The 27,772-nt window shown below is 48.2% G+C and overlaps 2 protein-coding genes and 1 non-coding gene across 6 annotated transcripts; 1 reads left to right on the forward strand and 2 right to left on the reverse strand.

Annotated features, from left to right (window-relative positions):
- Positions 1–500: 500 nt before the first annotated feature.
- On the reverse strand, positions 501–20,034 carry LOC121308891 (vitamin D3 receptor A-like). 3 transcript variants are annotated; one of them, XM_041241609.1, is made up of 9 exons: positions 19,336–20,034; positions 8,729–8,876; positions 7,722–7,852; positions 3,731–3,927; positions 3,340–3,451; positions 3,042–3,216; positions 2,797–2,948; positions 2,381–2,497; positions 501–2,134 (listed from the first exon to the last, which is right to left on the reverse strand). In XM_041241609.1, exons 2-9 carry the CDS (start codon positions 8,872–8,874, stop codon positions 1,881–1,883), a joined length of 1,284 nt encoding a protein of 427 aa, XP_041097543.1. In that variant the 5' UTR covers positions 8,875–8,876; positions 19,336–20,034; the 3' UTR covers positions 501–1,880. The 3 variants fall into 3 exon arrangements, with proteins under 3 accessions (XP_041097543.1, XP_041097544.1, XP_041097545.1); XM_041241610.1 differs by lacking the exon at positions 19,336–20,034 and adding an exon at positions 11,209–11,916; XM_041241611.1 differs by lacking the exons at positions 8,729–8,876; positions 19,336–20,034 and adding an exon at positions 8,140–8,283.
- Positions 20,035–22,272: 2,238 nt separating this feature from the next.
- On the reverse strand, positions 22,273–27,538 carry stn1 (STN1 subunit of CST complex). 2 transcript variants are annotated; one of them, XM_041241613.1, is made up of 2 exons: positions 27,201–27,538; positions 22,273–24,534 (listed from the first exon to the last, which is right to left on the reverse strand). In XM_041241613.1, exon 2 carries the CDS (start codon positions 24,109–24,111, stop codon positions 23,035–23,037), a length of 1,077 nt encoding a protein of 358 aa, XP_041097547.1. In that variant the 5' UTR covers positions 24,112–24,534; positions 27,201–27,538; the 3' UTR covers positions 22,273–23,034. The 2 variants fall into 2 exon arrangements, with proteins under 2 accessions (XP_041097547.1, XP_041097546.1); XM_041241612.1 differs by lacking the exon at positions 27,201–27,538 and adding an exon at positions 25,490–26,179.
- Positions 26,781–26,852, forward strand: trnaq-uug. The gene has a single exon. It is a non-coding gene; the product is annotated as a tRNA-Gln (tRNA).
- Positions 27,539–27,772: the final 234 nt, after the last annotated feature.

Genomic DNA, 27,772 nt, shown 5'->3' on the forward strand with positions numbered 1-27,772 from the left:
CCCCCTGCTGAATAAATAAACTCTCTCCCTGAACCCCCTCTTCTGGTAGTGAAGCTGGACTCGTGATGAGGAGGGGGGTCTCTTCTGATCTAGCCTGGTAAGAACAGCTGCAATTCCTGTCCTGGCACCTTTACCTACTCCCTACATTTTTTTTTTTTTAAAATCACAATAAAAAGGAATTCTGAAAAAGCAGGAGAAGAGCTTCCTGAATGTTTGACCAGGTCACCAGAGTTCAGCAGCTGGCAGTTTTAACCCGTCAGGATTTGAGCAGCAAGACTTTTCTATACAGCGATGATAGAAGACAAAGTGCAGACTTCAACTACTGAGAGACACTTCACAGCTCACAATATACAACCTTTAAAACAAAACCAGAAAGGAGGTGTGTGTATATATATATATACACACACACATACCTTTAACATAATTAAAGAGATTAATATATATTAATATATATAGATTAATATATATATTAATCTTTAACATAATAATAGAAATAGTTAAGAAATATGTCTATAATATATTTGCCATTTTTCACAATGCTCTTGTGTATGTAAAATGAATCATTCTGCCCAGTGAAGATTTGTTCCCAGCTAATTTCTACGATACACACTGAGTGTGTAAAGAAGGGTCTCCAACACAAGAAACCTGAACCCCTGAACCCCCCCCGGCCCCGATTCAAAAACTACATTACATTTAACTATACTTTAAAAAACGCAGGATCAGAATACTTCAGCAGAAACTACAGGAAACCGAGTCAAGCAGACAAACGTTACACATTCTCAGAGTTTTTACCTTGACGGCAACATTAGCGTGGAACAAAAATTATAAAAAAAAAAAAAAAAAAAAAAAAAAAACACCAACCACCACCCGTCAAGACTGCTGGGCAGAGGGGCGCCTGTGTGAGCAAAGGCAGGCAGGCACGAGCGAGACTGTGGGCTACAAGCCACGTTCGAGAGACCTTTTGGTTTCTATGCTGTAATGGCACAGGGGTCATTCTGATGCAGCTTGCATAGCTTTGCCTGCAAGTGGTCCACACTAGATAGAACTGAAGGGGGAGTCGAGAGAGGGAGAGGGAGCGAGGCGGGATGTTTTGAGGGGAGGGGGGGGGGGTGGTTGCAATTTTGTTACTCAAATCCAGCGCTGGAAGGAGGGCGGGACGGACCAAGCCTGCTGTTCCAGCTGAAGCGCAAGCTGCTCTTGCATTGAGATTCCTGCAAGCCTGGAACCTCAACACCAACCCCTGCGACACTAAGAGACTTTCGAGTTACAGCTCTGCTATAGTTCAGTCACTCTGCTTGGTGAGCAGAGATTTGGCACTTTACTGTAGTGGCACTTTGTTTTACTGATCACAGGCCTTTAGTGTTCATTTGAGCAACACTAAAATTTCACACCCCGGGCTCTGTCTGCAAAGGGAACTAAAAGTGCATGCTTTTTAAAAACACTTGTCACCCCTTTGTATGTGCTGAACGAGAAGGCCCCATGCGGGTGACAGTGCAAAGGCTGCTGTCAGAGACAGGGCTAACCCAGCACAGAGCCCCCCACTGCAGTCCTCTACAACGAGAACACGGCGCAGCACCATGCAGGCACTGCCCTCCCGACGAGGGCAACTTGACGATACTGACCGAGACCTGGAGCGGATCAGCAATCGAAACGCTAACGAGGGGCTTCCATGGGGGGTGGTGATAGTGCTGGGAGGATTACACTGAAGGAGGGAGGGAGGGTGTAACAAAACAGAAAAATCAGTCATTGTCCCTAAACTCAAGCCCCCCCTGGTCTCTCCAGCGACAGCAGCTTCTTAAAACGTGGTGTTGATTGCAGCGGACGCAGGGACCCCCAGCCGCCCCCCCAGGCCCTGGTTTCCCGGGGAGGATGGGGGGGCACTAGGACACCTCATTACCGAACACCTCCAGCACCAGGGGGGTGAGCTGCATGCTGTGCTCAGGCTGAAAGGAGATGCTGCGGTACTGCTTGGAATGCTCCTCATTTAGGCTGCGCAGGTCCGCCAGCTTCTGGATCATCTTGGCGTAGAGGAGGCGGCCGCCGGGGTGACGCGCACGAATGTAGGCCTGCAGGACTTCCGAGATCCGGTCCTGGAGAACCTCGATCCGAGCCCTATCCTGCACCCCGGGCCGGTCTGTAACACACACACGGGGGGGGGGGGTGTTAACGGAGTCAATTCTATAGCAGGGGGATACAAACTGATACACACCTGGGTTGTTTTGGTAAGTTCTTAGAGAACGACTATGCTAGAAGCAACCTCTCCAGAATGTGAAGGAACCAGTTCCTGCACCTCCGGGGGGGGCAGGCTGCTCAAGCCCCACTGGGGGAGGCTCTGCCCTGGGTGCTGACTGATCCCTGCCTCCCTGCTCTATTCTCTTACCAGGGGACAGCAGGCAGATTGCCATTAGCAGCACATGCTCCTCTTCATGCATGCAGAGCTTCTTCAATCCCACCTGGAACTTGACCAGAGGCTCCAGGAGTTCCATAGTGTGGCCAGCTGGGGGGGGTAGAGAGGCACTGTGGTCAATACAGATTCACATTACATCAGGAGTGGGAAGAAGACTCCCGCTGCATAGCAGCTTGACAGTAGCAAAACCTGGAATGGGTGAAAACTGCTGTGCAACAGGAGTCTTATTGCCATCTCTGTTACAGTTTCAATGAATGGACCCGGTCACCGAAGCGACGCAGGCATAATTACAAAAGGGGGCACTGGAAATCAAAACACACACCCCGCTGCAGCACTGTGCTCCCCCCGCTGGTTAGACTCCCCTGCCCCCTGGTTCCCGAGCCCCTCACCCTGCGTGACGTCGTCCACCCGGTACTTGAAGTCCTGGCTCCCGCAGTTCCAGGACATGTCGTCCAGGCTGAAGGACTGGTTCGAGCGCAGCATGATGATCTCGATGGCGCTCGACTTGAGCAGGGCAATCTGGTCGTCGGCCGTCAGCTCTCTGTGGTCACAGAGAAGAAAAGGAGAAAGGACTCAGCATGCACGTTCCGCCACTCTCGTCTCTGAACCAGCAGACAAGGGGAGGCAGACTCACTTGAAGCCGGGAACCATCTTGGCGAAGCCGATGACCTTCTGGATGCTGTAGCTGACCAGGTCTGCAAGGTGCGGCAGCATGGAGATGCTCTGAGAGGCCAGGCTGGAGTCTGAGCTGCTGCTGGACTGGCTCATCAGGAGGCTGCTGGAATCAAACAGCTTCAAATCCATCGGGTCTACAGGAGAGAGACGCGCACGCACCGTTACTACAGCACACCCTCACTCTCCCTGTGTTAGACTCCAAGCCCCTTGCAGTGGCTCAGCTGCTACTGCAGTAGGTTGTTCCTGCTCTGGCTCACCGTAGGTGGGGTTGAAGGAGTCGGAGGAGTCCTCAGAGGACTGGTTCTGGAGAGAGTACACTGAAGAGGCGCGGGTCACACTGCGCGTGACTGGGCCCTGGCGCACAGGGGGCTGGAACACAGGGAGAGAGGAGCCGTCAGCGACTGACACACGCGCGCATGCACGCTGCAACAGAGCGACCCAATGGAAAACAAGCGTCCCACAGTAAATGCATAGCAAATTGTAATAATGGTAAAGCACAGAGAGGCACGGTAAAGCATACAAATACAAATGGCAAACTATGGTAAATGCACAGCACAGATCAAGGGGGAAACGCACAAGGGGGAAAATGCAAAGACACTGTGGTGTTCTTTTTAAAGGGAGTAACTGGCGCACGGCGGACAGGCTCACCCTGAACTGCTGGAAGTCAGAGTACGAGTCGTCGTATGTCTTGCGGTGAGCCTCCAGCAGCAGGGCGATGACCCTGGACTGCTCCTCCGTCAGCCTGGGCTGCAGGGCCTCTCGCTGGGCCTCTCGCTGGGACTCCTCCTCCTTGCGCTTCAGGATCATGTCCTTCTTCCGCTGGACCTCTGCGTCGGTCAGGATAACTGAGAGAGAGAGAGAGAGAAGGCACCGGCATTATTTAGAGGAGAGGCGAGCGAGAGAGAGATGCTGGGCTTCGTAAATATTTTTTTTGGCAGCCCCTAATCTCAGCGGAGTGACGGCTTCTCTAGATGTAAAGCTCTAGACCAGAGATGGTAATAAGACTCCTCCTGCAGTGCAGGTTCACCCATTCCAGGTTTTACTACGAGCTTCACTAGCCACAGTAAAACCAGGACTGAATCAAACTGCTATGCAACAGGAGCCTTACTCCCATCCCTTGTGAACAGGAGACGAGCAGCAGAAAATTCAAGCACTGACGGGGACGACAGAAATGGGTTGACACTGATGGAGCTTAGGCAGTCGTTTGTCTCCTACTAATGCAGACGGAACCGAACAAAAGGTCTAACAGACACAAGGGCAGCAGGCGAACGAGTCTCCAGGAAGCAGCCTGCTGCTTGCTGCGAATCCCTGAAGGCATCGCACAACCCCAGCACGACCGCCACAGCGATGACTCAACTCTGATCGGTTTTATTTATAATTGGCCTTGAAAAGGACGAGGAGCAACCAGCCGAGCTGCATGCAAACACCCTGGATAAGGAGAAGGTGCTCTGCTGTGTTTCACTCCTCCTCCAGCGTCGTTGTCCTGGAGACCAGGGCCAGGCTTTGAGTCACTGTGACCCAGGGCTTGTTAGACAGACAGGTAGCAAAACAGCTAGCTTGATTTTTGGGAGATCTTATTAAATGCTACGTGCCTGTACCGCAAATGGTTCTGTGCTCCCCGCGAGCACAAGAAGAGAGGCTACTGCTAAACCGCTGCTTTTTACGCAGGTCACATGGCTTGACCTTTCAGTCTAAACAACACACGAAAAGAAACCAGCTGCAACTTTTCTGAAAAAAAAAAAAAAAAAGTCTTCAAAACGGAAGTCAACCTATTCAGTGATGAAACTACGACTTGCAAAGCAGTTTCACCCACAGGGCTTGATTAGTGTGGAGGGTACAAGCTCAGGTGTGTCGTATTAAACTCCGAGTAAAACCAGGAGCAGATCAAACTGTGATGTAGCGGGAGGCCCACTCTCATCCCTGCTAGTGCCAGCAGGTTGATTTGAAATCCTTGGCTGGGAGGCCTCTATTTCCCTGCTGTCTCCGTGGCGCTGGGCTTTAGCTGGAGGAGGCGTTCTGACAGCGAGCGCATTGCTGGCGACGCGCGCGCCTTTTTCTTTGGTATTCATTCATCAACGCCGCCCGGTCCCATTGGCATCGCGTCAGGAACCGCTGATCAATGCGACAGCCAGTCCCCGTCTGGCTTGGCACCCTGCCCTCCTATAAACTGAACTGGCACCCGCAGCTCTGCCCTGTGTAACAGCAACCTCATATCCGCGGGGCACCCCGACCGGCTGCCCTGCTAATCCAGCCTGCAGTACACCCCTGTTGAAGGCGTGCCAAGCAAAGATTTAAAAAAAAAAAACACATTTAGTCTTGTTAGCACTAGCAGTGATACCACTGGTCTGTTGAAGAATTTCTGGTGTGTTTTTTTTTTTGTTTGCAGGCGATTTCAAAAAGGCCATGCTACTCCCTGGTCCCCAGTCACTGCTGCAGGTCAAACTCACTCCGAGGGCTACATGAGCTGCAGCAAAGGAAAGTGCCAGGATGCTGCGGCTTGTTGCGTGTTCCGAAGAACCAAAAACCAGACATATTGACAACGTTAGAAAACGTATTTGAAAGCATCAGTTAGCAGCTCATGACCTTTCATATAAAAAAAAGGCAGGCATGCCTGTGGTGTCCTGGAGAGAGAGAGCGAGAGAGAGAGAGAGAGAGAGAGACAGAGAAAGAAAGAGAGAGCCAGTCTGTGTTTTTCTGGGTCGACACAGTTGTGTTTGCAGGTCAGGTCTAGCTGATAAGACTTCTGACAGTGATCTGGCAAAATGTAAAAACAACACTGAAGAATGACCTCCAGCCACAGCATGTGCGTCCGAGACACCTTGCTAAACTAACTGCGAAGCTGCCGCTTCTTGCTTTTGTTTTTTTTTGCTTGAGAAATAAATTCCCCTGTTATTCCAAAACAACCCCCCCCCCCCCCCCCCCCCCAGACCCGAGGACTCCGGCTTCGACGTTGGCAAACACACACACCTCCACGTGACTCCACGGAAAACACACCCCTCCGGAGAACAGGAGAGTGCAAAGTTCAAGCAGGCAGGCTCGGAGCGAAGTGCAGTGCAGCTCCAGGAAACGGGAGGCAGAACGTGCCTTTCCAAATGACCTTCACTTGAGTTTTCTGATTAATGAACTGCTCAGGGAACAAACAGCAACGCCTCACAGGCCTGACGCAGAATACCTACAACTGCGAGATCGCACTTCAAAACCTTTCAGTGCCAAACGTTTACAAAGCACTGCGCTCGCAGGGTACGCCAATGCATTTCACAGGTCAGAGTCCTCCACTGTCTCTTTCCAGCAAATGCACACACACACACACAGGCACACACACACACAAGATACAGTTATGTGCACAAAATGATTTCCCATAACTGCTTTTCTGACTGATTACACAAACGCTTCTTGGACCGATCCAAAAAGAAAATAAAAATGCTGATTGCTTTCTACTTTGTTTGCAGGATTCTTTACTCTGCGTTCGAGGAGGACAGAGCAGGCTGCTCAGACAGGTTTCTCTAGAGGAAGCATTTTCGTCTCTGAGACTTCAATGATGTCTTACCCCTCTCTGAGCATCGTTACAACCATCTGAAAAGGTTCCCAGTAATGCCGCAGGGACTCTGTGCAAGGTGTGACCTGGTTTTACTGCGAGTTTAATAAGACACTAAATCAATCTCGCAGTAAAACCTGGAGTGGGCAAAACTGCTATGCGATGGGAGTCTTATTCTGATCCCTGGGAATGTCTGTAATCAATCAGAAAAGTCATCATAGGAAGCTCTCCCACCCCCCCCCCCCTAACACCCCCCCCCCCCTGCATGTTTAACAGTTGCAAACACATTGAGCTGTACAATTTTTATTAATAACGTTTGTGTACTCGATTAATGTTAAAAATATTATAATTATTATTATTATTAATAAAACACCCCACTAGCGCAGCTGTTGGAGCTGACTGCTTCGACGCGATGTCGTACCGGTCAGGTTCCCAGGGGAGGTCTCAGAGACACGGCTGACGTCACCTCTTGTAGAACATCTTACACTGCCACCCCCCCCCCCCTCCCCCCTCCCCCCCCCCTCAATGCCTCCCCTCCAAGGGGAGGGGTTAGTCAGTGCCTCACACCCCCCCACCCTTCCCCCTCCAGGGTTATCAGTGCTGCAGTGTGTTTATAACACAGTGCCAGGAGCAGGGTGAGCGAGTCAATCAGACAGCACGACCACACCAGATTCATACAGATACAGTCCAGGAACATCATTCAATGAGGGTGCCTTAGTTATATATTTAAAAACACACAACGACCAAACTGCTGTAACCCTGTTCCCAAGCCTGCTGTTCAAACTGGAGCCAAATAACTGGAGAACAACAGAGGATTAGTTCAGATATAGAACTGCATCTGGATACAGTAACAGTGTGCAGGCAGGGGTGCAAGCCCTTATAAAAGTGAACTACAGGAAAAACCCTGCAAAGTGTAATACAGCACAGCGAAAGCATTGGTGAGCAATGGAAAGAAAAGACAACTACGGTTAAAGACAGTAAAAAAAACCAAAAAAAACACATAACATTGCAAAACATGGCAACCTATAGTAGATGCATAGGATAACCACTGGGGGGGGCTCTGCAGGTGAGGGAGGTCACAGGGGTCAGGGGTCAGGCACTCACACTCCTTCATCATGCCGATCTCCACGCAGCGTTTCAGACGGCAGGCCTGGCAGTGCCGGCGGTTGTCCTTGGTGATGGTGCAGCTGCCGCTGAAGGGGCAGGTGAACATGGCCTTCCGCTTCATACTGCGTCTGGAGGGGGGAGACAGGGGTGCAAGGGGGCCCGTGAGACTTCCTGGATTAAAGCAAGCACCACCCAGACAAGCGAGACACTGCCAAAAATCGGGACCGAGCTCGTGGACCCAGCGACTTCAGAACTGCTGTGCCCACGACTTCTTGTGCCAGCTGAGCTGAAGCCAGCGCGTTTCACAACACACAGTCTGCTTATCCACAGGAAGAAAACAGCAAAACAGAACACAAAGTTCAGCAGCCAGTAAGGAAAACAGCAAACACACGCAAGCTTAACCTTTCCTCCTCACCCTTGGCATCTGCATCAGGGTTTGACGATAGCAGTGCAGGATCAGACCCCGTCACAGACAAGAGAAAAAAAATAAAATGAACTGCACTGCCTCAGTGCTTGAGCCAGTCCAAACTCTGCAGAGAGCACAATTCCACCTCCACAGACTCCCCACATCGTACAGCTACCCCGTCATCCTAAACGAACACAAACAGACCCCTGAAGTGACCTAAAACACATCAAGATTACTGGTTCGGTTCTACTTCTGTTAAATTAAAGAGAAGTTTTGACTCCTTCAAAAAAAAGGTAGGTGTCAATTAAAGAATCGAGACTTTGAAAACGCATCCCGACAACAAATCGCACGGTTTTTTTGGTTCGACAGTTTCTAAAAGACTCTGCTGACAAAATAAAATCTGAAGTACTTCACCCACAAATCACCCCAGTATGATTACGCTCACTTTGAGTTGCATTTTTATAAGCCGTTATTAACACAAAACACAAAAAAACACACAAGATGCTCTGCAGGACACTCCGCAGACACACGCATCCCCTGCCGCCCCGCAGATCAGGACGGCCCCTCCCCTGTGCCCTGGGCGTCGGCCGCTGCCTACCTGAAGAAGCCCTTGCAGCCCTCGCAGGTCATGGCATTGAAGTGAAAGCCGGTGGCCTTGTCTCCACACACCCCACAGATCCGCGGGACATTGCGGTCAAACTCGTCCGCCGGGCTGACCGAGGTACTCACTGTCATTGCTTCCATGGCTGCGGGAGGGGAGAGAGAGAGAGAGAGAGTGAGTGTTAGGCAGGGACAGACTGAGCAGCACACTTTTTCCACCACAAGCACTCTGCGATCTGTCCTGCCCCCATCATGTTTTGCTACCAGTAACATTTTTTAAAAAGAAAGCATGGTTTTGCTTTCACAAAGGTGTACATTTTAGGACGTAAAACTCCTGGACGCTCTTTCAGCCAACATCACTTCATCTCTTCTCACACCTCGAGCTGCTTTCCAACACCGCCCTACTCCCAGGCTGCTCTGTGCATACTGCACCAGAACTCAGCTTCTCACAGGACACTGCCACTGATGGTCTTTTCCAAAAATTGAGCCCAGCACACAGCAAGCTTCAGATCGTGCCTCTGCTCCTACGGGACACTTCACAGATTCGGTGAATGGACCTGGTTCACAGTGGACTATACTTCACTGTGTGAGTCACTTTACAGACTCGCTGGCAGAGATCTAAAACACTGAGACGGCATTATATTAGAAATGAACAGCTCACCCACGCAATGATAAAGGGGAGCAGTGAAAACGGTACTTGAAGCCAGCAAAAAAACAAAACAAAAAAAGGACACTCTGCCCTGTGCTCCGTCTCATTCTATTGTATTATCCTTTACTCTGGAGCCAGTTCAGCGTTCAAGGCTGCGGGCGAAAGGGCTTTTCTTTTGTGAACAGCCTTGGACTTCGTCTCACTGCCAACTCGCTCTGCTTCTCCGTTATCCTTCACGGAACTACAGGGATGACTTCACTTAGAAATCACCTGCATCGTCAAACACGGAGCTGCAGAGCGCTCGGCACCTGCAAACGCTGTCTCTGATCGTCCACTCACTTTTAGCTACTAGTGCGGCATCAAGAAGAATATACTGTACACCCTGCTGTGCTTAACAAGGCTTCAATCCCATCTAAGGGTTTGGGAAGCATGATAAAACCAAAATGGATTTCCCTTTAAAATTCTGAGTACATATTCAAAAGAACTGCCCAGTGCTGTGTGTGATGTTTAATAGTGACCAGTTCAAGCCGTTACCTGTAAAACAGGCTATTCACGTCAGCATGACGAAATCCCCTTTTTATATATTTCAGGAGTTGCTTACACTGAAGCATGAGGTCTATACCGCCCTACTGCTGGAAGTAGGAGCCGTGCGACTCGCAGAGCGACGCAGCGCCGGGCTGGTTTTCACATCGAAGGGGGTCACGTGGCAGCAGCCCAGTCCTTTAACCTCAACGCAATGCAAACATCACCAAGGTCATCGTTGTGATAAAGCACATGAAGATAAACCATGGAAAAAACACAGTGAAGGAATGCTAGCGGACTCCGAATCGCAGCGGGACTCCGCGGCTTTTAAAAAACACTGTACACTGCAGCACCAAACAAGGGAGGGAGAGAGGCCTGCTCTGCTTTCCGTTCAAGTCCAATGTGCGGGCAGAGCTAAAACTACAATCAGGGGGCTGGTACAGCACAGGGCTGCATCCCACTGCAGTTTAAAAGGTCTCTGGTATTATCTATTGCGAGGGATGCCAGCCCACACAGCACACAATGTGCGTGCGTCCGGGAGCACTCGAAGCCACAATGAGGCCTCGCTTTTGAAATCGCGTTCCTGGAAAAATCAGGGATACACAAACGCACTTGTTTTTCAGTCCTGAGACACATGAGAAATGACTAATACAGCACAACATGTTGCAATAAGGTAACCAGACTCTGAAACAACCAGCTGCTGCCTTTAAATATGCAAAAGACCATGACAGCGAGTCCCTTTGGAGATCCTCACAAACACGGTCCCAGCTCTCAGTGGTGAAACGATGAAATCGTCCCTGTTTTACTGTTGCATTCACAAAACTGCAGCAGTGCACTCAGCAAGACAAAACAGCAGAGTCGTCCATCGGGGCGCGTTAGCGCCATCCATTAAAATTAAACACAATCTTCAGGGTTATTTGTTCAAATGGGAACAGCTGATCTATTTCTATTTCTCCCTCTTTTTGTACATTGAAGAGGATTAGATGAGAACAGAAAGGAAGCAAGTGGTTTTGATCTGCAAATAAACACACCCGGTGTTTCATTTTGAAATTACAATTGTGATAGTATTACTACTGTAACAATGCAACAGCCAAACCCACAGCAAAACTTTTTAAAATGCTCAGGGAGACCCAAAAAGAAACAGGTTCTGTTATCAGAGCAATCAGACCTGTCTCTGTATTTCACGACCAACAGAGACAGAGACAGAGAGATTATCAGAGTCTGTAAACCAAACCCTCCCAAACCACAGGAACCAGGTTATGCAAGAGAACTGATTAGAAACGCTCCCGTCTGTCGGCTTCTCCTACCTTTATGAAATACTCAGTCCATGGCCCTGGCGTGTTTGCCCTTTTTTGTTTGTAATAATCCTGGAGCGAGTGCCCAGAGCGCACACACACACACACAGACTGCTTATTCGTGTGAGATCCTTGCTGTTTGCTCAGCACTGGGACTCTGATAGCTCAGCTGGCTCTGGTTAATGTTCAACCAGCACAGAGGTGAAAGGGCCGAGAGGAGAGAGCGGAGAGTTATTCACGGTTACAGCAAAGCAAACGGAAAGCTGTGTAAAATGCCCAGGCAGAAGGGGGGGTGAAATCAAAAGGCGAAACTCAAAATGAGGATAAAATGGAAAATGTGAGGAGTGTTGGCCTGGACTGTCCCAAGAAGCAAAAAAAAAAATCTCTAAAAAGAAAAACAGAAGCGCCTGGTTCATTAAAGACTGGAAACCCTTTTTGAAAACATGCAGTGAAGTACGCAGGGCAGGTGAAGGACAAGCCTTCCACACAATAACAACCAGTACTGCACAGCACGGCCCGTCTGTCTGCAGCCCATCCAACATACTCGCTTCTCTCAGGGACACTTCGTCCTTTATATTTGCTCAGATTTTTATTATTTCTATTTTTCAAAGAGAATGTTCAAACGGTTTTAATTATCAAGCTATTTCTCATCTGCTCAAAGACCTTGGAAATAAGACAGAAAAACAAGCTAGGTTGAATGCAGAAAATTTCTCTTCACTTTCTTTTGAAATTTATAACAAAAAAAAACAAAAGAAAAAGAGGCAATTAGTTTTTTAATTCCCACGCTGCTGCTTCCCAACGTACACAGCTCCCCAAATGACATGAATACCCCATCACCGGTGCACAATTATCCATCAGAAAGGAAGAAAATGAGGAATCCTCTTTGGGAGGAGTTGTTCAATTATAAAGTGATAAATATATTTTCTAAACCAGAACAATTCTAATTATCTAGAACTCTCCAGGGACGGATGTAAGACTCCTGTTGCACAGCAGTTTTATCCACTCCAGGTTTTATTACAAGCTTGATTAGCCCCAGTGTATAAACCACAAGCTCAGGGGTGTTTTATTAAACCAGGAATGGATCAAACTGCTATGCAAAAGGAGCCTTATTTCCATCCCTGAAAATCACCAACACAAGGCTTCTGTATCCAGCGCTGCAAGCAGAACAGCTAGGATCAATAACAACGTTCCTCCAGCAATCTGAAAACAATTTCGCTGGCCGTGTTTCAGAGAGCGCTTGGGCGGCACAGTTGTGGGCAGCTCTGTTTTTCACACAGCGAGCCTGGCAGAGCTCCAAGGAGATTTTTAATGTGCTGTAGAAAAACACTTCACCCCCTCGGACTTTGCCCACCTTTAGCAGAAATCTGACTGACGCAGGGTTTTTTTGACAAGCCTAGCCAATTTTCTCTGGTTTCATGCAGGCTGGGAAAAAAAAAAATGAACTCATTTTCCATTCAAGATGCATCGAGTGCACGGATCGAAAGATTCCCGAATTATTTTTCTGCTGAGGTTTTAAACACCTTCTCGTTACCTCTAGTGCAGTCCTGCCGCTGCGTACGCGCTTGCTGGCATCACTGAGACTGCAGGAACATCAGGTTTCACAAGCCGAGACAGGCATTCGTGATACAGCACTGCAGTCAAGGGATACAGCACAGAAAACCTGCCCCTCCTGCTCTACAGACTGGCCACAGGGCAAAGTCAGGGAAGGAAATAAGACTCCCGTTGCGTAATAGTTCGATCCATTCCTGGTTATACTACGAGTTTAATAAGAAGATGCACCTCAGCTTGTTACCTAAACACTGGGGCTAATCAGGCTCCTAGTAAAACCTGGAATGGGTGAAGCTGCTATGAAATAGGAGCCTTATCTCCGTCTCTAAACCTGGTCTGGTTGCAGTACGGCACACAGCTGGCTCAACTTGTTCCTAGAAAGGAACGCTCACATTCCTAACTCAGTATTTTTCACGTTTGCAGTTTCTCCAGTCGAAACGCTCCACCCCCTCCCTGATCTGTCCAGTTGCTTCACTTGTTTTTTTTTTGTTTTTTTTTTTTCAAATGAATCTAACAGGTTTAAAAAAAGAATAACTGAATTCCCTGCGTGTTTCCAAAATACAGAACGTTCTCTTTCTTTCTTTGATTGTTTTTGTGTTTTGTGCAACACAGGCTGCACAGCGAGCACGTTCCTGATCCGAGCCTCGTGGGCCTAAACCAGAGAGACGGGGCAACAAGGGCAGAGAGTCGGGGCAACAAGGGCAGAGAGTCGGGGCAACAAGGGCAGAGAGTCGGGGTCTGAGGTCCAGTGTGATGAAACACTCACTTGCCGCAGTCCCCCCCCCCCCCCCCCCCCCGTTTGGATTAAAAAAAATAGCATGCAAAAACACAGTGGGGAAACTTTAACAAGGGGAGAAAGACATCCACAGCAGCCTGTGCCCCGTCTCCAGCAAGCGGACAAGAATGCAGCACAAGCTGCCGTGGATATTAATAGGAGCAGAGCGCAGGAGATCCGGTTACTCTACACATCGCAGTGGGCAAGTCCGCTTGCCCGGCCCCGTGCCGGCTCAGTGCGGAGATCTGTTACCGAGAGGATCGGCCACAAGACAGGTCCCATCCCAGGGAGCGGTCTTCCCTGCTTGGTTGATCTCTTGCAGTGTCGGGATATCCAGACGGAACGCTGCTTGGAAAACGAGCATGCTCCCATTCCGTCACACTGTGTAACACAATTTATAAAACGCAACGGATCAAAAAGACAGCATCCAAAAGGAAGCCAATGAATACACGAGCTCCGAAATAAATAACTCACAGTATCACCCCCATATATCTCAGACTGGAGGCAATGAAAACATATTTCAAATCATGTTACCTGGTTCTCCCCCCCCCTCACTGAGGGACCATGTGTTAGTGAAACGATCGGGCTTCGTTCTGCTCGCTGTGTACAGCTCTTCATTCTACTCGCTACTTCCTGCCCGTTTCCAAGAACAGAGCTACCTTGAGATTTTTAAACAGTGCACGAAACAGGAAAGGGAAGGAACACATGTGTGCAAGATCAGGGTGAGAACACACACCGCATCTCACACACAGAGGGCTCAGACACGCTCTCAAACACAAATCACACCACTTACTTCAAAATGCAAAAGAAATAAATCCAAATACAACCCATTTATTAATGTTATAAAGCATTTCAGGTGGGGGGGAGTGGGGGGGGTGAGAGTTGCACAGGAATTGGTGTTGAAGGACATCCTCCCTCTCCCTCACACCCACACTCACTCAGATTACAGACAGCGTACCCTTCCTATACTTTCCTTAAGGTTGCTGTGCCCTCAATTTTAACCTTTAAAAAACAAAAAAGACCGATCCTACCCATAAGAGTAATAAAATGCCAGTGTTTTTAATCTCCCCCGAAAAGTCCAATTCTAGAATTCCGGAACCTTTGCCGATTGTCCGGGTCCATTCCGCACAACCGGTGTCCCGACGTTCCAAAACGGAAGAGTCAGGAACTCTCTTTTTTTTTTTTTTTTTGGAGACGAGCCAAGAAGAAACAGCGTCGTGTCCCGCAGTGTGCAGGCATGCCTCAGTGTGCTTCAACTGCTGCCAAACAGGGTTATCAGCCTCTCAATGCAAGCAGGTCGCATTCAGTACATATATCTCACACGTTAGGCAGCTATTTGCTTCAACAGCAGCGTGGCTAAGCCTCCCACCACACAATGCAACACTACACAGACCCTCAACAGCTGGGGTGTTCTCCAGATCACAAGACAGGCAGAGTTCAGAGCTCCCTTATCAGAACCCGGGAGGCTGCTGGTGCATGTGGATTTATTACGCTCCTTGGAAAAGGCGAGGGAGACCGGAATGGGCTCCAACAGCCCTCAGACAAAATTTCCAGAATTCAACAAACGTTTGCATATTTTTCATTTATTTATTTTTTTAATTAGCCCTGCTGGAAAACGTGCGCATAAATTCATAACATTATTAAAACTAAATATAAATATAAAAACTGAATTCTTAGAAACCAGAACTGCTGCAAGAGCAGGTGTGATCTTTCACACAGGACTTCACAAAACTAGAATTAGTTCTCAGGTCAGGCATGTATTCTATTTGGCTATCGTTTTTAAAAATCACTATTTCAGCTGAACACGGTGTTGAAACAGAGATGCAAAATACTTTCAGGTCACGAACCATTTTACACACAGCATTCCACACCAAGGAATTCTGCAGAGATAAAATACCTCTCACACACACACACACACACACACACAATACAGGGTTAGACTTGGGACTTCAAAAAGCAAAACCAAATTCAAGACATTATCTTTGACTTAAGAAGACACTATTATTAATATTCTCTTCATCTAGCCCAGGGGTGTCCAGTCTGAGGCTGCAGGGTCTTCTGCTTTTCATTGCAAATTAAACTCTGAATTAAAAACTGATCTTTACTCGTTCCAGATCTTTTACAGCTGATTTCAACAACGCACTTGGATTCAAGGCCTGGAGAGAAGTGTTAAAATGTGTCCAGTTAAATAATCAGACCCGTCAAAGTGACAGAGAGCTCGGGGTGGAACGAAAAGCCAGGAGGCACCGCGTCCCTCTCTGGGACTAGAGTCTGACATGCCCGATCCTTGTCATCTTTGCAGCTCAGAACCCCGTCTTCACAAAGCGCTCCCCTGCAGTGGGGCAGAGTGCATGTGGCTAAACCGCGATCGAGCAGTTAGCTGGCTGCAGTAGAAGACAGCCAGCTTGTTGGGGTGGAGAGACTGGGAGCCGATCCCGTGCGTGACAGGGGCCTCTTACTCTGCTGCAGCTCTGGATAGCTCACTGTCTAAATTAGGAAGCTTGTTTTCATATGGAACCTTTTTTTTTTTTTTTTTTTTTTTTTTTAAAACCACTCCAACAAAAACAAATTGCCTTGTGACCGCTTGTGCTCTGGCAACAGCTATCAGTGCATCTCTATTGGAGATGTTCTTAGAATCTGTGTGGTGTCGTGGTTAGAGCCGAGGGATTGGGAGGGAGCCTAACGGTTAGGGTTAGGGTTAGGGGGGAGGGAGGCAGCATGGTCACTGTCTGATCTTTAACATCTTTTACCCTGTACAGTAAAGACACAAGAGACTTTCAGCAGCAAACAGATGTAGTTACTGAACTGTAAGAGAAACAGCCAGTCAGCCACTTCAATTATAATTACGCACATGATAACCTTTAAACAGGATTTCTGCAACATTTCCCAACATTGCAAAATACATTTAAAAAAAGAATTCCCCTTTAGCCTACAACTCTGTGGTGGATTGAACAGAAATGTTTCAAGTTCAATCTGAACGCTGAGAACCGAACCCTGGCAGACAAGCCTCTGAACACTGCAGGCTTGAAGACTAACAAACAATCACACCCACTTGACTGACCAGACCACTTCCAGACCTCACAGCGGGCCCCTCTCAAGACAAGCTCAGAGAGAGAGAGAGAGAGAGAGAGAACTGTGTAAACAACCTTCCAGGAGACAGATTTACTAAACCTCTGCTCCAGAGCAAAGCCCATTACAAACCCCCCCCTTACACCACCTCACCCCACCCCACCTACAGAACCTGCTTAGCAACTGTAGGTATGTGTAAGGGTTAAGCCTTTCAATGTTCTCACGTTTCAGAATTTGAAATAGAAATTCAGAAGCATTAGCGCACGCACACACACACACACACATCCTTCATGCATTATGACTGTAGGGAAGGCTGGGTGTTTGCTTTTGGCATGCAGAACATCCTCTACAGAAGAGAATATTCCCACTGCTACTGCAACTAGATGCGTTACTAACATGCATGACCCGCTGTGGCTTAATCGTAAATTACAGCAATCAGCATTAGAAAAAAAAAACAGTACTCTACAATTAAAGACTGACCATTCAGGCTTCTCCATGTATACCCAGTTTCCAATCCTCTCAATACCTGAGAGCAGGGACCAACCCACGTTTCATTGCAATTGAAGTGAAGAAGTTTTCTGTGCAAGTGAAGGGCTTGGCGCGGGCAGCGAGAACGACGACCAGACCCCTACTAACGCACCCCGATTCTCTCCCCCAACAGCGTGTGCTGAAGAATGTCCTGAACACCTCGCCATCCTCTACAACGCTTTCCGTACCTGTGCTTTACCGTGCCCTCACTTTGCTTTATTACGGGGGGGCGAAGAGGAAGGAGGCTTTCCAGGACTCAAGGACGTTTTGGTTTGCGGACAGGGAATGTCAGAAATGATGAGGGCGCGACGAGCACACGCTGCTCTGCATTCCCTATCAGCACAGCGTGTCTGCGTTTACACAGCGTGCAAAGCCAGGGGGGTGGTCTTGCCTTGTCCAATAGCCACCAGGCTCCACCAGCCCCTTTCCAAATAACAACTAAACTCCCCTTCCAGTGGCTATAAATAAACAAGGCACGTATTAAATCAGCAGCCATCGGCCTGCTTTACCCATAAAAGACTCCTGTGCATCCAGGCATCCGCTATGCGTAACACATCCTCCACTGCCACGGACTGAGACTAACAACTAGAGCCAGGACGAGCGTGACCCTGGATCTGCGGCACGGAAAACTGCAAAGAGTGCCACACGCGTGACAGCAAAGAGGCATCGCAGACAAGAGCAACCAGGTTCACAATGATGCTGACAGGACTCAGGGGGGATAACCTGATCACCATCAACTACATCCCACCTCCTGGGGGGCACTTTAGTGTGATCACTACACATTGATTACCTTCTGCAGACAGGCAGAGCCTTGCTGTACGCTACTGAAGGTCAGATACAGCATGCATTCGTTTACTAGGCAGACACCTTTATCCAAGGCAAATGGCATGCGTTTACAGGGCAGTACAGCACTGGGTCACAATGCTAAACCAATATTTATAGAGTAGTTTACAGCAAGTGCAAAACACTACTTAGAATGCAATAAATAATAATAAAAAAAAACCTATCTGTATCTACAATGACAGAAAAGTATTTCACAGCAGAGGATCCAGTAACGTGGTGCTGAGGTCAGGCAAGAGATCTACAAGTGCAGTCTGAACAACTTCTTATACAGCCAGACAAACATGTTACGATAAAGGCAAGTTCCCATAAGAGTCACATTACAGGGCTTGAAATAGGACTCCTGTTGCATAGCAGTTTCAACACAAGCTTCATTAGTCAGTGTACAGGTAACAAGCTCCGGTGCTTCTCATTGAACCCACAGCAATGGATCAAACTGCAATGCAATGGGAGTCTTATTTCCATCCCTGCATAAGCACAACAGTTTAGAAACTGCACCCAGTCCACTGAGAGAGGTGGGAAGAGATAGGGACAGATTAACTGCATATAGGGACAGATTAGCTGGACATAGGGACAGATTAGCTGGATGGGTTTAACACACAGCAGTCTTTGGACTGTGCCCAGGCTGTGAACCTCATGCCTTATTATTAGGCCATTCCCATGCATGTGATGAAAGTGTTCTCTGCAGTCCAGGCAGGGTCTGCTGTGAAACGCAATGCACACCGTGGCTTCCCCAGGTGACAGGGACCCGGCTTCGAGGACCCGGCAGCACGCCCTCAAGACTGACTCGTAACAATATAAACAAACTGAACAGACAACAAGGTCGTGGCACGGGTGCGCAGTCTACACTACGAAACAGCGTACAGCAGAAACCGATCACTTTAGAATCAATATGAAAGAGATAAGAACCTAAAATTAGCGAGAGAGAGAGAGAGAGAGATATTTTTGGTCAAGACAAAGCTTAGTATGGACTGGTTGGCTTACTGCCGGGTCCCGTGTTTGGTTTTTTAGTGACTGAACCGCGCAGCCACTGTGTGCTGTTTAAACCGATGCAGTATATCCACATTTAAACACCAGCACATGTAAACAAAACAATCAATCAAAAACCCCCACCGCGCAACACCCCTGGATCAAATTCGAGAAAATACCAGCGTAGCGCGGCAGCAGCATTACACATTGCAGCTGCGCTCCTGTTGCGACAAAGTTTCCGACTAACTTTGGCACTGGGTCCGGATCAGAATTAACTCAGCGCCGTTCAGCTTTGACAATTCACTCACACTCACACACACACAGAGGGCAAAACATACCGAGGGTTAACACTAGAGACAGCGCTGCGTACATCAGCACGCAGGTTACTTATTCAATAAGTCAACACTCACCTATATTATGATCATGACCTTGTCTTGAAGACGATCCCCAAACGCACTCCCCTCGTCTTCCTCCGGTTCTGCTTCTTCAGTTTTGGATCGTTTCTTGAGGCGATTTTCAAAGCGATTCTGTTCCCCTCTTGTGCAACAGTTTGTCAGCTCAAACAGTAAACACGTCAAATCTGACACAGTGAATGCGCACAGATTCTGCAATATTATTTTTAAAGCACTTTTTTTTTTTTTTTTAATGTTGGAAGTATACCAATATATTGCTCCGGATAACTAAAACTACAAATAACAGGTAACTGTGCTGAGAAACGCGGACAACAACACGGCTCCAGACACGATCTCCAAACTCTGTACTGCGGACCGCGTCACTGCGTCAGCAAAACGACCCTGCAATCCAAAATAATAATAATAAAAAAACTATACGTACGTTTCTCTTTTTTTTAACTTCGATGTGTCTTTTTTTTTATAGAATTGACAAGCGTCCTAAACCAAAGCCCGTGTCAGCATGCCTCTCCCGTGCTAAACTCCACTAAGCCCGCAGACTGGTGCACAGCTCAGCGGTGCAGCTGGGCTCTCCTTGCAGCACCGGGACTCGGTTTCTACTCGCCCCCCTCCTGCGTGCTGCGCTGTCTGCCCGGTTAACCGCACCCTCCTTCAGCCGGACCACGTTTCAGCTGCTCTCCGCCTCTCGTCGCTCATTGGACAGGTGTCTTTAAACTCGAGTTCCAATTGGCTACCGTGCGCGCCAATACCGCGAACCACGGGGCAACTCCCCCAGCAGCATTCGGGGGTGTGTCATGACGTCATTGGTATGCTGGCAAGGCAAACAAGCTCCGTGCGTCACGGTTTAATGAGAATGCATGAGGTCCTGGCTGCACAGTGTTTGCTCGAAGAGATCTATCAGACCCATTCGCCTTTTCCTTGCAGAGAAGTTTCATGGGTACACACACCTCGTCTGTACAACCCCCCGATGTCTTTCGGTAATAACGCTGTGAATAAGCTCTAGCTGCTTTGTGAATTAGCCAGGGCTCAGCACAGGCCAGGGCCAGTGGGTGTTCACCCTGGAAAAGCTTATCTTGTGAAAGGCTGCTGTGCAGGCTGCCAGACACCTCCCCTTCCCTTTGTCGGGTTTCCTTTGTGCAACCAGCAATTAGCAGCCTGTTAAGTGAAGCAGAGGCTCCATCGTCGCTTGAATACAGACAGCCTTTCCTTGTGTGTTCAGAAACCTGCTTTTGTATCCAATGTAGTCTGTTCCTCTAAAGCAGTGGGGGGGGGGGGGCAGGATTTATCATATATATTTTAACTTAACCAGCTCCTCCTTGCAAACAGCCTCTTTATTGTCAGTCTCCCTTCCTGTACGGCCTGCCGGCTCTCATGCGCTCCGGTCGTTTCTCTAATGTCTGTTCTTGCTAAACTAACCAGCTCTTCAAGTTACCCTTCAAGTGAGTGACGCTTGTGAAGTGCCATGTTTACAGCAGCATTAGAGAAATAAGGCATGGCGTTTGTCACGCTGCAGCACCACAGCCCAGAAATAACTCTGGCCCCATGCAACACTATCTCTCCTCTGATGAGTCAACGAAGCTGGGCTGCAAGCCGAGGGGGGGGGAAGAGACACCCCCTCACACGGAGCTCGGAGAGAACAAGAGGACACTAGTGGAAGCTGAGTGAAAGAAAGTTGAGAGCAGAACTCTTGAAACAGCATGGAACAGCCTGCCAGGTGAAGCAGTAAGATCTTAAACTCTGTGAACATTAAAAAAAAAATTCTGTGCTTTCAAATGAGTCAGCCCTCCATCCTCCATCAACCCTTTCCCGGTACAGACTGGCCTCCCAGGACATGTGCAGACTGACTGATTTAATCCACAAGAAATCCATTTGCACAGAAGAGTGAGAGGAGAGTCGCCCTGGCTTTAGGAGCTAGCTAAGTGATCGTTCACTGCGCGCTAACCCCTGCATTAACTTAATAACCCAGCCTGTGGCACGTCTGCTCTGCCTCCGTGTGTGTCTGCAGCCAGTCGTTTGTATTTATTAGACCTTCAGGTGGCCTGGCCATGTGTCTGTGCAGCCCGGGCTTGTCAAGAAATGGGATCAATGCAATTAAAAACAAGTTGGTTTTTTGTTTTTGAAGACCAGCTGTGGGAAAAATGGAAAAAACTGGAGCGACGGAACTAAAGAAGATTGCAAATTGAATAAAACGTAAAAAAACCCCTCAAATTTATGAATCTGGTAACTACTGTATAAAGTTCTGTGCAAGGACAGTCTATGAGACAGGTGCAGATCACACAAATGTGCGTGGTATCTTTAAACAGTCTTTTCATTTTGATCGCATCGCACCGGAGACAGAGGCGAGCAGCAAAGCCTTCTGTTTGCATCCTTTTTAATTTCAGCGCCACCTAAAAGCAACTCGCCTGAACAGTCAGCCTCCTGAAAGCTCTGTGGGGTTTCATGGGACCGAGAGAGCCGAGACTAACAGAGGGGGGGGCTGTGTAACTGGAGAGGAGGGAGGGACCCGGGCTCTTTTGAAAAGAGCTCCTCACGATGAAAACAAACATTTGAGAAAAAGATAAAAATGAAAACAGACCAGTTTTGATGTCCTGGCTGAGGAGCTCAGTGTAAACAAACAGAACAATACTGGCCAGGGGTGTGTGTGTGTGTGTCAGCGTGTGTCTGTTAGTTTGTGTGTGTGTGTGTGTGTGTGTTTGGGGGGGGCGGAGGGTAGTTACATTAGGGTTAGGAATCAGACTAAACAGGTTAAGAGTTTACAAAGATAGATTTCCGTAGCTTGGAAATTTTACACTGACTAACACGAAACTTCTATTTTTTTGGCAAGAGATTTAAATACTCTGAGGCTCACAATGATGTTCAAAGCAATGCCTGAAAAACAAGCAGCTCAGGAGCAGCACTGCGAGGGGGGGGGGGGAAATCGCAAAGCTGACTGTGCTCCCCCCCCCCCCTCGTTAGCTTTAGTCCTGCAGCAAGCGTAATTAAAGTACCTCTTAAATCAGGAAGCAACTAAAACTCCTACTAAAAGCTGGTATTCAGAGTGTTGCATGACACAGTGGTATATGATATTAGTGATATAGGAGCTTTATTGAATGTGTCCCTGGATCTTTATGGACGCAGTAAAACTGAATGCAATCGCTTGATATTATTTACAGAGAAAGGAGATACTCGTTCATGCCAGCACACACTGGAAATTCCAGTTTACCAAGCCGTCTGCTTTCTGTGAAGGAGAGCGAGGGAAAAAATAAACACACGTCTCTCAAAAAACAATTACCTGCGACGCAGCAAGAAATGATGCAAGGGAAAGGGACGAGCCTTCAGTGTGCCGGACTGCCTCTCTCTGTCTCAAAACCGGTGTGGGAAACACCAGGCTGGGGCTTACACTGAACACAAGGAAGCTTAGCAACCAGGGGAGGTCGTCAGGCACATCGAAGCTTGTCCGGTCTGAAGCACTCCTTTTTCAGCAAAGCGGTTTGTTGTTAGTTTGTGTAAAACCTTTTTTTTAACAGTACAGAGTTTTTTTGGCACAAAAGCCCACTTTGGCACTTCCACGCACCCATAAGAGGGCTTCCCAAAACCTTTCTGCTGATGCATCGACTAGAGGCTGCAGTTTCAGAAGCACTGGTATTGGGAAGCCAGCGCAGAACAGCTGGTTGCACAGCGCCTGCTTGCAGCTCCTGCTTTTCTACACAGCAAGGATCCTCAGAAAGCCACGTAGTGGCTGCGTGTGGAGCTGACGATGTCACTGCTCAGCTCCAGAGCGTCGAGGACCTGGCGCAGCGCGGCCTTGTTCACGGACCGGAACCGCTCCGACACGCTCCGGAAAACCTCAAGGAAGTGACAGCCCTGCTCAGCATTGCACGGCAGGGCGCAGTCGGCGAGGATGATCTGTCGAGTCACCCTCAGAAGCTCCTGGTCCTGCACCGTGACCTGGTAGACTTTCACTGGGTAGTATTTTTTCACGAACACCAGACCCTCTTCTTCCAGCTTCCGAGTGGCGTGTGTGAAAACGTGGCGCACTCGCTTCGCGGTAGAGGCGGCTATTTCGGCTTCCTCCTCTGTGGAGACGCTCTCAAGAGGGCGGCAGGCCACCGACACCAGAGAGTCCACGGTCTCCAGATCCTGCAGACAAAACGTGGACACTTTGCTTTCCCGCAGGAACTCCCTGAGCTGCTCCGACATCAAAGTCACCAGTTTGCTCAAGGTCAGGGGTCCGGCCGCGCCCGTGTCACCCGGCCTCTTCACAGCGTCCGAACCAAGGCGGGGCTTGTCGTAATATTTCCTGTAGAGCCGGGGAACCTCCCTCATCCAGGAGATCTGAACTTCAAGCGTCGGGTCGTCCACTTTGCAGTAGGAATAAGCCGAGATTTCCATCTGCTCTCTGTAAGTTTGCACGCGTCCTCTGGCACGGATCAGGTCACCAAGCTCCAGGGTGGAGAGCTCCTGCAACTCCTGCTGCTGCCTGGCCCCGGGCAAGACTCCGGTGGAGTGCCCCGAGTCAGAGACCTTATTCTGACGGCCGTTCTTCCAGCACAAGCACCTCACCACTCCGGTGCTGTCGTCCACCCCATAGCAAGTGTACTTCTCTCGGTCCTGCTTGAAGACCACAGTTCCCAAGATTTCCACTTTGGTTACTGGGTGCGATTTATAGAAATGGATTTTTCGACCTCGGTTGGACGGCTTCAGTTCCAGAATGTCTTTAATGTAAAGTTTGGCAAACATAAAGAAAAAGGGATCCAGCCCCCATTCTTCAGGGGGGGGCTCCCCTTCAAAATCCATCCGGACAAACTCTTTAAGTGCAGGCGCACTAGCTCCTGTGCTAAATAAAAGAGCAGTGCCAATTATTATTATTATTATTAGTACTATTCTTATTATTATTATTATTATTATTATTAGTCATTTAGAAGTTGCTTTTATCCAAAGTGACTTACAGGACACTTGGGGGTGAACTATGCATCACAACTGCTACTTCTGATCTCAGAGTTTACAGACAGGAGTTCAGCTCCAGTAAGTCTGGTTATTGATAAGTTCTCCAGTGCTGGGTCTCAGAGTTTACAGACAGGAGTTCAGCTCCAGTAAGTCTGGTTATTGATAAGTTCTCCAGTGCTGGGTCTCCAGTTGTGTGAGTTTTTCTCCAGCTGTGCGAGTTTTCCTCCTGCGGCTGGCAGAGGAATCCATCCTTCCTTTCTTGAGACGACAAACCTGAAAAACAAACGACTTGCAAATGAACTTTGCAGCAGGAGAGAGGAGCCTGGACACTCAACATGACCCCGCAGGGCAAAATCAATAAAAGCATTTCCGAACGGATTATGATGACAAGTTAGTTCACCCACTAAGTGGCCACGGCCCTCATTTTGAGGACAGGCTAGTAACTGTGCTTCATAAAGTCGAATGAAAGCTGCTGAATAAAATCACGTTAACATATTGAATTGCACAGCGCCGCTTTGTAGCTTTCCCAGATACTTAACAAAAAAACATGACAACTGAGACAGATAGAAATCTAACATGAAATACTGTAATAATTAAGACGATAACATTTTGTAGTTTCTTTGCTTACATGATGTTAAATAAAAGATCTAAAATATGCTCATATACGGTATAGCCATTGGTCTACTCTCCTGCCCCCTGCAGGTCTGTGCCGGCATTGCTCGCATTAGTCCACTCTCCTGCCCCCTGCAGGTCTGCACCGGTAGTGCTATATATATATATATATAGATAGATAGATAGATAGATAGATAGACACACACACACACACACACACACACACACACACAAACACACTGTGCTTTACCGCTATCATGCATTCACAACGCCGTGGCTCAGCGCAGCGTGCATGCTTGATCATGCTCCCCTGTGAATGGCTGCTGGCCCGGGTTCCCGCACGCTTTCTGTGAGACTTGTCTGCACGTTGAGTCTTTCACAGTAACCCTAACACTCGGCCGGCCATGCTGGTCTGCATGCAAGATGAAAGCACAAGGTGTTTTTGTTAACGCTTTTAATCCGCTGCGCACAGGAGCCTATCTATATTGCAATTGTGTGCGTCATTAGCATCCCGTTTTGATTTATTTATAAATGTTTCGGAAAACTTGTATTTATTATGCAGTGCGTACGAATAAAATCAACCCACTTTTTAAAAACACAAATAAAAACGACATACCTTGAGCGAAGCTTGCGAGGTCTTCCACAGTACGTTACGCCAAGCGAGCTCCCGTAGCCAATCAAAATAAAGAACACAGGCATAGCTCGGGTAGTCATTGGTTCAGTCTGGAAAAGGCAGGTAGGCTGCTAGCCAATGACCTGGCTAGACAGATTCCGAAGCCTGCCCAATTAGAATGAGAAGCGCTGGATGCCGGACAGATGCTCTTTTAACCTCTTTTCTGATCGCTGTGCAGTTGCTGTCGTGTTTATTTTATATATCTATCGGGTATCGGCTTCACGAATTCCGGGGGTCCCCCTGTGGCAGATCGGGAACCGAACCCCGCTCGGTCTTTATAACACGCTTCCCCCTGCACGACAGAGACCGAGGCGACTAAAGCCATGTGAAGGGGCAGCTTTCAAACCGGCAGCCGAGCTGCTGTCAAACAGCCCCGGCTCCTGGCTCTCATGCAATCTTCATAACCGCAGCGCGGATAGCAAGCCGAGAGACAGCACTGCCGAGGCCCGCAGCAGCAGAATCAAACTGCGCCGCTAATCCGGGCCTCAGACTGCGCGTCTTGTTCAGCATAATAGAGCATGCATATAGACATAATTCCTCTGTCAATCTGCACCGCGCCCTGAAAGCGCTGTAAATATGCAGGATGCACGCCGTGCATGTGCAAGAAAGAGGAGGCGAGCTGTTTGACTGGCAGCAATGTGGACCAGTCGGGCTTATCAATGGGCGGGACCGGAGAGGTATCTGGAACCCCGGATGCGGCCCCGCACACGAGTCTGCAGCCTGTGCAATGCGTTGCGATTTAAAAATAAATAAATTAAGAAAATAAACCGTGACTGTAAATAATGTTGTCGCTTTAGAAAACGGCACGGGTGCAGCAGTGTTTAGTTCTTGTACCCTGCGAGGCGAAGTCTGCAGCGGCAGGCATGCATTCACAGCGAGGAAGTGTTTAATGACGCGCGGGCCTTGGCTTTACTTTCAGGGTCCGGCGCGAGTCTCATTTAGGGGAATTCGTATTTTCTGCAAGATTACAAAACGAAATAAATAAATAGATAGTGGAAAGGTTTTATTTGTGTCGCTTGCACTCTGCAGTCTCCACGGTGCAGTGGGATTTGGTGCGCTATTCGAGTGGGTTGTGTGGGGTCGTGTTGCTGCGCAGTTGTGGATCCACGCGTGTCGCCCTGCAAGCATTGAGGAATCTCTCTTTATATATATTTAGACGCACACGCGTTTCTCCTTTGCAATTTGAAATGCGTGTGGTTTGTAGGTGTACTTTGCAAAGCGCTAGCAGGTAGTCGGTCCCATGGTGTAATGGTTAGCACACTGGACTTTGAATCCAGCGATCCGAGTTCAAATCTCGGTGGGACCTCAGATTTTTTTTTAATTTTTACATATAAAAACAAACCAAAAATAACCGTGCAACTACTTGATAAAAATACTGCACTGAGCAACTGGACGCGAATGACACGTTATGAATATATATATATATATATATATATATATATATATATATATATATATATATATATATATATATATATTTCAAAACAGTGAAAATTAATAATTCAATTTCATAAAAACAAATAAAGAATTCCTTCACGGTGGGATCTGAAACAATCATATGATTGTTTCAGATCCCACCGTGAAGGAATTCTTTATTTGTTTTTATGAAATTGAATTATTAATTTTCACTGTTTTGAAACACGCAGCACAGTACCTTAATCAATAGTCATCCCACCTGGCCCGGTTTTTCCTGGCTCGCCCCGGTTTTGAGGAATGTGTCCCAGGATTTCCATATCCTTTCCCGGGACACTAAAAGATCCTGTTGTTTAATGTTATGCTTCCAAATCCATGCAGATTATAACGGCAAAGCCATCCCGTAAACAGAGCAGCAACACTACTCTGACAAACTTGCGGTATTAACCGATGGTCAGTTCTTGTAGTATATAATACTGCTCTGCCGCTTTGCAGGCTATTGCTAGAGCGTCTGTGTCACTTTTCGGGTAATACCGCTCCTCCGTTCCGCTCTCGGTTTGTTTGCACCTCGATCATATTTTTTATTTCAGTTCAGTTGGGAAGCTCGCCGGTAGGGGGCAGTGTTCGCTGTAAATCCCAGCAGCGTCTGGTTTGACTGACAGAGCGTGACTGTGCAAACAAACACACACACACACCCCCCTTCTGGCAGACTGAGCGCGTTTTGATCACACTATCCTTAACAACAACGTGAGCAGCTGTGGATTTTTGAAAGATGTCCCGGTGTTCCCCCCTAGGAACCAATGTTCAGGAATA

This window comes from Polyodon spathula, unplaced genomic scaffold (genome assembly GCF_017654505.1).
Source record: "Polyodon spathula isolate WHYD16114869_AA unplaced genomic scaffold, ASM1765450v1 scaffolds_796, whole genome shotgun sequence".
Classification (NCBI taxonomy): domain Eukaryota; kingdom Metazoa; phylum Chordata; class Actinopteri; order Acipenseriformes; family Polyodontidae; genus Polyodon; species Polyodon spathula.